Here is an 11507-nt window from a genome sequence, read left to right on the forward strand (position 1 = left end):
CGGTTGGCAGTGTCCCAGTCGCCCAGGTACGGCTTACAAGTTGGAATATTTAGTCTGGTCCACTGACCTTGCCACAGAAGATTCATTGATTTCTTTCCGAGAGATAGACTCGACCGTAGATCACGAGGAACGTCCCAAGTCTCCTCGAGCTCTACAGCCGACTTTGCAAGTAAGTCAGCCTGCTCATTGCCGTAGATACGACAATGACCAGGCACCCAGATCAGCGTGAATGACTTGTTGCATGAATGCAACTTATTAACGATGCGGCCCTGGATCTCGTGAGAGTCCGTAGTGCAAGAAGCAATTGCCTGAAGGGCTGATTTTGAATCTGAAAATATGACAAATGAGTCATGCCTAGAATTGAGAGCATAGTCTATGGCTTTGTCAATAGCAAAAAGTTCTGAAGTAAACACAGATGTATGAGTCGGCAACCGATACCTGAGGGCACATTCAGTTGACCACACACTTGCACCCACACATTCACCCGACTTGGAGCCGTCGGTGTACAATTGATGGGACCCCAAGTGACGAACAATGATGTTACGAAACAAGTGGTGGACCTCCGCCTCCGGCGCCTTGGCCTTTGGTGCTGGGAGCCATGATACATCCACTGTAAAGCTGGGTGGCTCCCAAGGCGCTATATTTTTTAGCACCAACTTGTCACAGTCACTGGGGTCCACACCAAGCTCCTGAGTCAGTAAGTGGAGGCGAGCGGCAAGTGGCCGACGCACCCCCAACAGAAGGTGGTGGTATTGACGCAGGGGGGTACAGGCCACATTGCCGATATTACTTTTCTTTAATGTTCGTAACCCATACGAAAATGCCAGGTGGTCACGGCGAATACGGAGGGGAGGCACATTCGCCTCCACTTCCATACGAGCTACACGGGTACACCGGACAGCTCCATGACACATTCGCAAACATTTATTCTGCAACACATCCAATCCTTTCAGGGTGGTATCAGATGCAGAGCCATACACCTGTGCGCCATAGTCTAGCTTCGATCGAATAAGGGACTTATACACCATTAATAAAGATTTTCTGTCGGCACCCCATGTAGTACCCGCTAGGTACTTAAGGACATTTAATGGTTTATCACAATGAGCGAGCAAAGTATTAACGTGAAGTTTAAAATTCATTCTACGATCAAAATGTATTCCTAAAAATTTTACAGAATTTTGAAAAGGTACCGCTTGATTATCCAAAGTTAAGCACAAATTAGGTACGTTACGATTAGTGAAGATTATAGCGGCACACTTACGTACGGAAAACTTAAATCCCCACTGCAAGGCCCATTGGTGGACGGAGTCAAGGGCTGCTTGAATCCGCCCAGCCGAAAATTGTGCATTACGGGAAGAGTGCCATATTGCACAATCGTCAGCGTAGAGCGAGTATTTAAGATTCCTCGGGATGGGAGCTGATGACAAAATATCATTGATCATAATACTAAATAAAGTAGGACTAAGCACACTTCCCTGTGGCACCCCGTTTTCCTGGATAAATATATCCGATGTTACGTTACAGGGCAATTTGACAGAGAAAGTTCTGTCCCTTAAGAAATTTGAAATAAAAATAGGCATATTTCCTCTTAAACCATAAGCATAGAGCTTCATTAATATACCGTGTCGCCATGTCATGTCATACGCTTTATGGATGTCCAAGAACACCCCTATCATGAATTCTTTATTGGCAAATGCCTCTGCAATACAATGCTCCAAATTCATTAAATGATCTAGTGAACTTCTGTATTTACGGAAGCCACATTGTTGATCATTTAACAAATTCTTCGACTCTAAAACAAAAAGAAGCCTATTGTTTACCATACGTTCCATGACCTTACATAGACAAGACGTCAACACAATAGGACGAAATGAAGTGGGATTCATAAGACGACCAGCCTCTTTGGGTATCGGTATGACGTGCGCAAAGTGCCATGAGTTTGGGAACGTTCGAGACGCCCAAATCTCATTGTACTGTGCTAACATCTTAATCAGGTTGTCCTGATTAAGATGCTGGATCATACCGTACGTGATGGTGTCTGGTCCAGGGCTGGTGTCTTTACAGGATTTAAGGGCAAGGAGCAGTTCATCTAGCGTAAACTCTTGGTTGTACGGGAAGTCTACGTCTTCTGTGGCAAAGTCAATGATCTGTAGCTCAGCCGTGCGTTTATGATGTTGAAAACGCGGGTCATAATTGGCTGAGGTACTTACAAGTGAAAAACTCCTGGCGAGGATGTTAGCAACGTCCACAGGCTCGTCATAGATGTTATTATTTACTTGCAAGGTGGTGACTGGGAAATATGGGCCTTTATTATTTAATATTCTTATGGTGGACCAGACTTTACGTAATGGTGTTGTACGAGTCACCGTGGACACAAAGGACCGCCAGGAGTCACGTTTGGCCCTTCTTATTATTCTCCTTGCCTCAGCCCGTGCCTGTTTGTATGCAATAAAATTTGTCTCAGTGGGCTGACTATCAAAAATCCTGTATCTCCTATTGCGTTTTCTTAATGCTTGTCAGCAATCCGGCGTCCACCAATGTGCTCTATGCTTCGCATGAACTGTAGAAGTTTTGGGAATAGCAGCCTCAGCTGCGTGCAATATGGATTGGGTTATATTTTCGACCTTAACATCCATGGTCTCCCCAGATATATCTAAATTGGCGATCCTTGAGAAGGATCCCCAATCTGCTTTCTTATAGTTAAATTTTGGAGGTGGAGGGTCCGAAATGATGTTGCGTGTATAAGAAAGACAGATGGGTAAATGATCGCTTCCCAAGGAGTCGGCATAAGGATTCCATAAAAAATCTTGATGAATACCAGGGGAGGCCAAAGATAAGTCAATGGCCGAAAAGTTACCAGTACGATCATCTACACGAGTCGCTCTACCATCGTTCAGAAGACAGAGGTTGGACTGTAGTATTAGGTCGGCTACTTGCTCCCCACAACCATCAATCCTCAAGCTACCCCATTGATAGTGATGGGCGTTAAAATCGCCCAACACTAATTTATTTCCAGGCAGATGTTCAAAGAGTGAGTTTAAAGCATCACTATCAATGGGGCCATGTGGAGGACAGTAGAGAGAGCAAATAGACAGATACATGTTATTAAATTTTACTCTGCACGCGACAGCTTCCAGAGTAGAATTTAGAATCACTTCCGTTTGTGGGTGTGATTTGTGTGTGTAAATGGCAACTCCGTGACCTTCATATCTTCTGTACGAGTGGTAGTGTTTGAACTGTGAAGGATCAGGATGATCCTCCAGGCGCGTCTCCTGTAAACAAATAACGTCTGGCCTGTGTATAGAAAGCAAGATTGCTATATCTTGTAACTTATTCCCAATACCTCTACAATTCCACTGTAATACAGTGAAAGCGACGGTTTAAGATTTTCGTTGGGGGCCAGTGTGCTTCGTCTTTTTTTGTCGCCCGCCAGTAGGCGAGCGACTACCAGGGGACCTATCCCGGTGCTTGTTGATGGAAACCTCCATATTTTCATCAATAACTAGGTTCCCAGCCTCCCCCGAGGAAGAGCTAACCTTTCTCTCCCTCGCTGGAGTAGGAACCGGAAGGACATGAGGACGTGACTGTTTCGTGAGGGTGGTCATGTTATTTTTAGTAGGCATGTCAGGCTTCGCTTTAGGCCGTACTGATGGAGAGGAAGCAGCAGCCTGAGAGTAAGTTGATGCTTTAGGGATGTCAGTGAGAGAGTTGGAACGGACAGGAGGTCGAGATGGAGATGTACTGTGAGTGGCTGGAGGGAGAAAGACAGGGTCAGTCTGCGTCTCGACAGAGCACATCACAGGACGGGACATTACCGCCGAAGCATAGGACCTATTCGGCGTGGGAGTTGCATGCAACTCCTTCACCTTTTTCCTAGCTTCGTAGTAGGAAATACCCTCAGTTGCCTTCACTGTGCAGACTTCCTTCTCCTCCTTCCACTTGGGACAATCCCTAGAGGAAGTGGAGTGAGTACCCTTGCAGTGAAAGCAACGTACTGTCTCTGATGTGCAACTTTCCGCATCATGACCCTGGCTTGCACACTTGCCGCACACTGGCTGGGAAGCCCGACAAGTCTTTGTACCATACCCATACAGCTGGCATTTCAGGCAACGCAAAGGGTTAGGGATGTACGGTCGAACGTGAATAATTTCATAACCAACTTTGATATCACTAGGAAGAGAAGATTTGGCAAATGTCAAGATAATAGTTGCTGTCTTCGTCCTTACGCCTTCCGAGTAGCGAGTTATGAACTTAGCCTCGATGACATCTTGCTGCGCCAATTCACTTACGATCTTGTCCTCGCTCATCATCATGAGATCCCTGCAAGTGACAACACCCTTGCAAGAATTCATGGAGACTGGGATTTTGGCTTCGACATCGTAACAATGGAATTTGCGCAGTTTCAACAAATCCTTTACCTGTGCCGAGTTTACAGTTTTGACCAGGAGATCTCCATTAGCAAGTTTTTTAACTTGTTCGGCTTCTCCCGCACAGTGGTCAATCACCTTCTTGATAAGGAAGGGATTGATACTGGACAGGGGAGTGGAACCTAGCGCATGAATGATAACGTAGGTCGCATTAGCTACTGGGATGTCAAGTGGGGCTCGAGTCTGGCGTCCGTCAGTCTGGGGGTGGTCAGTCCTGTCATGCCTAATATCGTCAGGACCAACTCCCCCCCTGAAGGGGGGGGGAGGCAGTAGGGGCGTCCTCCATAGGTACCACTTCCCCCTCGCGGGGGAAGTGGGAAGAAAGAGAAAAACGAGCAAGGGACAGAGCACCTGGGGAAGACCCACCTAGTCTGAGATGACCCTCTCAAACCACTCTCGGGAGGACGCGCCTGTGTGTCACTCACACCCCAGAGCGATCAGTGGGGGGTACACTCCAGAGGTGAGTATGCAAAGGCAATCTCAGGAAACAGATATAGACACTTACTATATCTACTAAGGCCAGGGAGGAAAATGAGATCTAGCTAACCTAACTTTTACTCCCCTATTTACAAAACTATTGCCGGTGAGGCAGCCCTAGATCGCTAGAGGAGAGAGCAACGAAAACACGACTGCACTCTCCGCAACCATTCATCAAAGTCCCCCCCCCCGTCCCTTTACATATCCAGGTCCCTGTTTTAATTCTAAGTGAGAACAGACTGAGGTAAAGTCTCGAAGATCTCGTGACCGGACATAGAATCGAACCCGGATCACTCGGTTGCGGGTCGTATGTGCTTCCAATAACACCTGTAACGACCAAAATCACTTACATAGACCTGAACTGATCCTTATGGGCCTTAGCTTGATTTGAAGTAATGTAGGATGGCAATAATGGATCTAGACCTAAATGGATGTGATGAGACTGATTAGTTTGGGCAGACTTGGATGTGGGTAGGACTGGATGTGCGAAGGACTGGATGTGGGCGGACGTGGATGTGCGAAGGACTGGATGTGGGCGGACGTGGATGTGGGTAGGGCTGGATGTGGTCGGGACTGGATGTGGGTAGGACTGGACGTGGGCAGGAGTAGATGTGGGTAGGACTGGATGTGGGCGGAAGTGGATGTGGGTAGGACTGGATGTGGTCGGGACTGGATGTGGGTAGGACTGGATGTGGGCGGGAGTGGATATGAAAACCGTGAATGGATCTAACTGGAACTGATTAGATCTGACCAGGAACTCTCGAATGTATTTACGAACGATTACCTGTTGTAACTTTAGATATATTTTTGAAAGAAAAACAAGAGACGTGGGCAGATTATACACTCATTTCCTTCTTGCGAAACAAATTATAACCTGCGACAATGTTTTTCTCCTCGCGTAATCAAGACTGTTACTGTAGGAAAAACAAAAGATGGGGAAACCTCATTCGCCTCGTTCTCCCCGCAAAAACAGAGTATAGTTACGACTGGGATTTCATCGTGAGTTTGTTGGTGAATCTGGCCCTTGAACTGAAACAGTCTAACCTTTCCGAGCCTGAATGGATGTGAAAGACCTAGTCCGTATCTCGTCGGTTCAGGAGGCTCCCTACCACACCTTTACCAGCTTATTTCTGGTTATGACTTCTTAATATGTTTTTTTAATATTACTTACGTAATCTGTGTTGGAGCTAAGATAATACGAATAACATAAAAATAATACTTATGTGTAATACATCTTCAAGATAAATAGCTAAGAAATAAATGCTAGAAAGCCTCCTAGGCCGACGAGAATACAATCCTTAAACTGACCAAAATGACCTAAATAAGCATAAACTATCCTAAAATGACTGGAACTGGCCAAAACAGATGAGATGGGCCTGGCTGGACGTGTAGTGGTACTGATAACCCTGACTGGACATAGTTGGTCTTCAATGAGCCACTCTGGGCCTGAATACCTTTGAGTAAACCTTCAGGAATTAGCCTGATGAACGTCGTATTTATTATGGGATTTAGAGATCTCGTAGCACCTTTTCTTGGCAATTTATTCTACATACTGCACCTCAGTATCTTCTTGTATGATACTGATGCAAACGGATGGAGTGAGTCTGTGCACGGCAACCAATCATAGGAGAGGCCGTTCAGCTTTAGTAAGTAACGGACAGAGTGAGTTAGCGCGTGGCAGTAGCAGTTTAGTAAAGGAAAGCCAGTTAGGCAGTGAGAGTCAGAGTCAGTGAACAGTGAGACAGTCAGTGAGCAGTCAGTGGGTCAGTGGAAGACGGAGAGTGATAGAGTCAGTGACAGAGTTGAGTCAGACAATGAAAACTAAACAGTGAAGGACGGAGTAGTCAGAGAGACAGTAAGTGAGAGTAACTTGTCAGTGAACGGACAGCGAGCGATCGAGTAGTAGTAAGCGAGGATGGGGGGAGGTGGTGTGAGAGAAAAGCCACGATGTTTTACAAGTGTACCTCAGCTGTGCCTAAAAGTACTAACACACTGAAACGTTTGAAACGTTCAGCGGTCTTGGATTAACATCCTGGTCTGTCTACGCGTCGTTCTTGATGTATCTATGAACCCTACGGTTGTAATATATACTTGTATATAATGTCTGACAGAGGCTACTGACGGTAGCCTGTGTCTGATTCAGGGTACTGTATTTGAGATCAATCTTCAGTCGTCAGTTTTAAATTTCTAAAAAGCAGAAAAAAGTAACCAATAATTTGGCTGCTGGCAGTTCGTTTCATTTAATGTTAGAAAAATTAAGTCTTAGCAGGCAGTGCTGAGTACTACCCCAAATAACGTTTTTTTTTTTTTTTTTAATGAGACTCAGGGTAATATCCTTATCGGAAATAGGTTTTTGGTGGTGGAGACCATCATCCACTCACTTGATGCAGTGCTGCCAACTTCTTCGTTCACCTTTATCATTAATTTTCTGTGACTGTCCTTCTTCTCCTCCTATTTCTCTCACCTTTTCTGTCGCTTTTTTTACGCTTCCTTCCTTTTCAGGTGGCTTTACACTGAGAGACAAGCCTAATGGTTTACAGGATGCTGAGTGGCAGCCATATAACCAACCCATACGTGTTCCCTATTTGTCAACAGGTGTGATGGCGGAGGGTTAGTGCCCTTCCCCGCAAAACAACTAACTCAAAGTCAAGCGGCCATAGCTTATAGGATTATGGCATCAGGCTATAGATAGATAGATAAACAACTTATGTCCGGCAGAAAGAAAACCATAAAAAAAACTATCGTTACTACTAAAATTCCTGGTTTTCTCTAATTTGTCGGACAGAAAGAATGAAAAATTTAATGACTAACTATATTCTTTTCATTATCAACACACAACATAAAAGTTTAGTACCGGTACTTCATCATAGATAATACATAATCTATGGATGTACTGACTGCCCATAATACATCACCTAAGATTTTTTTAAGGGTGAAAACATGGTTTTCAGTTACTGTATAGATGTGTGAAATGCAAGTAGCCCATCTAATTCACGTTTTCTCTTGCCACATTGTTGAGGTGCCGGTTAGGCATAGTAACAGTTTGATAGAGTACAATAAAGCTTCGATACTCAAACGGCGTTATGAAAATTGTGATGACCTGTGACTATAGTAATTATACGCAATGACAGAAAAACTCTAAAAGAACTTTTGCCTGAGAGTCGGTACGACGAATTATCGAATCGGCAGTCATCTACTGAATCGAAACCGGATCGGCAGACTTTGAATTGGAAAATATTATAATTCATATCATCATATGAGTTTATACACACCTAATTATCTTAAACCCTGTCAATTTTTATTTATTTATAGATAGATAGATAGATAGATAGATATGGGTGTGGAGGGGCGGTTGTATCCAGGGAATACAATCTCATTTTGGTACCCAAGAACATGCAATGTTATAAAATGGTAGATTTTTCTTGAGACCACTTTTTAGGCGGGGTGAGACCCTGAAAGGCCATTCCATACTTAGTGAGCGGCCCCTGGGAACTCTGGCCAAAGCGTCTATGCTTGGACATGGTTTTTAGTTTTGGAAAGCGAAATTTTACATACTGGCAAACGCTCACCCCGGCCATTTTATATATATATATATATATATATATATATATATATATATATATATATATATATATATATATATATATATATTTTAGCAGGGTTGGACCTCCGATGGCCACCTCAAATGGAGGGGGACTGCCTTTAGTAGACACACAAAACTTTACATAATAATATACCTTCACCTGGACCAGAATTTACAGGGGGTAGGATCCTTAGGGCTAAACTCTCCACCTCCTCTTATTGACTGCAGCTATCCAAGGTGTCCTTTGTGTTTTATTTTTCATAATTTGCTGAAATCAGTAGGAAACAGGCTTCCGACTGCATGTGAGGGAGGGGCTAAAAACAGGAATGAGTCCTGTTCAACACACTTCTTAGCCTTCATGCAAAAAAACATAAATGAGTTACTAGGGGTTTTGTTAGCTACGTCGGCTAGTCCTTGACCCAGCTGACAAAAAAAAAAAAAAAGTGAGCTGAAGTATAATGACCGATTAATACATTATCACTTAGCTAAATATTAACATTCAATTTACCTCAATCACCATCATTGTTATCGTCACAGTGATGAAATTAAATATGGTTTGATGTTTACACCCATAAGAAGACTGCGAGTTCGTCATGCTCTCTCTCTCTCTTTTTTTTTTTTTTTTTTTTTTTTTTTTTTTACTGTGGTGGGTTCTTGTCGTATGTAGGGTGAGGATGACAGCAAAAGGTTAAGCATAATATACGTTAGCTATGTACAGCATTTATAAGTGGAAAATATCTGTGAGGCTTAGTGTGGATGTGAGGTGAATGGATGGGTGGTGGTGGTGGTGGTTGTAATGATGGCACTTGATGATGGTGGTAATGTTGGTAGTTACTGTTCTTCTTGGTGGTAATAGTGGCAGTGGTAATGGTGGTAGTTGGTGGTGAAAATGATGTAGATGGTTTGGTAACTGTGGTAGCTGGTGGTGGTGGTAATAGTGGCAGTTGTTGTTGGTGATGGTGGTAATGGTGGTAGCTATTGTTGGTGGTGATAATGATGATAGTTGGTGGTGGTGGTGGTGGTGGTGGTGGTGGTAATGGTGGTGGTTGGTGGTGGTAATGGTGATAGTTGGTGGTAGTGGTAATGATTGTAGCTGGTGGTGCTGGAGGTAGTCAGAGGTATTAATAGTGGTAATGGTGGTAGTTGTTGTTGTTGGTGGTGATAATGGTGGTGGTAGTTGTTGCTGTTAATGGTGGTAGTTGTTGTTGGTGATCGTAATGGTGATAGTTCGTGTGGGTGATGGTACTGGTGTAGTTAGCGGTGGTGGGGGTAATGGTGGTAGTCGGTGGTGGTGGTGAGTAATGGTGGTAGTTTGTGGCGGCGGCGGTGGTTGTAATTGTGGTAGTTGTTGTTGGTGGTGGTAATGGTAGTTGGTGGTGGTAGTGATGGTAATATTTGTATTTTGTGGTAGTGGTAATGGTAGTGGTGGTGGTAACGGTGGTAGTAGTGGTAGCTGGTGGTGATGGTGGTAATGTTGTATTTTATGCGGGTGGCAGTGGTGGTGGTTGATGATGGTAATGGTGATGATTGGTGATGGTGGTAGTGGTAGTATTTGGTGGTGGTTGAGGTGGTAATTGTGGTAGTTGGTGGTGGTAATGGATAATGATGGTTGTTAGCGGTGATAGTTATTGTTGTTGGTGGTGGTGGGAATGGTAGTAGTTGTTGTTGGTGGTGGTGGTGATGGTGGTGATTGTGATGGTGGTGGTTGTGATGGTGTAAAGGTGATAGTTGGTGGTGGTAACTGCGGTAGTGATAATTCTGGCTGAGAGTTGGTGTAATCAGTATCACCACATCGTCATCATCATCATCAAATACATAATCTGTGTGTGTGTGTGTGTGTGTGTGTGTGTGTGTGTGTGTGTGTGTGTGTATGTGTGTGTGTGTGTGTGTGTGTGTGTGTTCTAGAAAGCCAGAGAGAACGGAAGAACGAGACGGGAGGGGGAGGAAGGAGAGGTTGAAGGGGAGGGAGGAGAAGAGATGGGGTGGAGGGGAGGGAGAAGGAGGGAAGTGATGGAGGAAATGGGGAAGGTAAGAGGGGAAGGCGAGAGGGGGGTTGGAGGAAGCGTGCTTTGCAAGGAGGAGGAAGAGGTGGGGAGAGAAAGATGACAAGAGGTGGAAAAACAAGGAGGGGAAATGAGGAAATGGAAAGAAGAAGAAAGAGAGAGAGAGAGAAGTGTGGAGGAAAGTAGGGGAGGAGGAAGAAGAGGTGTGAAGGGCGAGAGGTGGTGGATATACTCAAGTTGGTGGAGGGGGAGAGAACTAGTCGGGAGAGGGAGGGAGAGTGGGAGGGTGAGGGAGCGAGTGTAAGGAAGGAATGTGGGGGGGGTGGAGGAGGGGGAACTTTCCAGCTTCAGTCTGCCTTGAGTTGTGACTGATGAAGGCTGTCTAAGCGTTTGGTAAGCTGTTTTTCCTTTTTGTTCCATTAATTGCTTTATGACATTGAGTTTAGTTCGTATTGTAAACACTCCTGAGTATTTCTAAAGCTTACTCAAATAACTAGAATCGTACTAGCTGGCCCTAGAAGGGCAACAGAGTTATGTGTGGTCTGTTGAGGTGGACTCAGTATGTGGACTTTGGGGTGGAGTCAGTATGTGGACTTTGGGGTGGAGTCAGTATGTGGACTTTGAGGTGGAGTCAGTATGTGGACTTTGGGGTGGAGTCAGTATTTGGACTTTGGGGTGGAGTCAGTATGTGGACTTTGGGTTGGAGTCAGTATGTGGACTTTGGGTTGGAGTCAGTATGTGGACTTTGGGGAGGAGTCAGTATGTGGACTTTGGGGTGGGGTCAGTATGTGGACTTTGGGGTGGAGTCAGTATGTGGACTTTGGGGTGGAGTCAGTATGTGGACTTTGGGGTGGAGTCAGTATGTGGACTTTGGGGTGGAGTCAGTATGTGGACTTTGGGGTGAAGTCAGTATGTGGACTTTGGGGTGGAGTCAGTATGTGGACTTTGGGGTGGAGTCAGTATGTGGACTTTGGGGTGGAGTCAGTATGTGGACTTTGGGGTGGAGTCAGTATGTGG

At 44.9% G+C, this 11507-nt stretch overlaps 1 protein-coding gene across 1 annotated transcript in view; it reads right to left on the reverse strand.

The window, feature by feature from the left end:
* The window catches only part of LOC145389988 (UDP-glycosyltransferase UGT5-like), a 41401-nt gene that overhangs the window by 23144 nt on the left and 6750 nt on the right, over nucleotides 1-11507 (reverse strand). The window contains exons 2-3 of the mRNA XM_080265086.1: nucleotides 5173-5231; nucleotides 4227-4320 (exon numbers count right to left, since the gene is read on the reverse strand). Coding sequence (XP_080121212.1) covers nucleotides 4227-4320; nucleotides 5173-5231 — 153 coding nt within the window. The remainder of the gene's footprint in view (nucleotides 1-4226; nucleotides 4321-5172; nucleotides 5232-11507) is intronic.

This window comes from Coenobita brevimanus, chromosome 14, assembly GCF_032717465.1.
Source record: "Coenobita brevimanus isolate Jiangsu-jjx chromosome 14, ASM3271746v2, whole genome shotgun sequence".
Classification (NCBI taxonomy): Eukaryota; Metazoa; Arthropoda; class Malacostraca; order Decapoda; family Coenobitidae; genus Coenobita; species Coenobita brevimanus.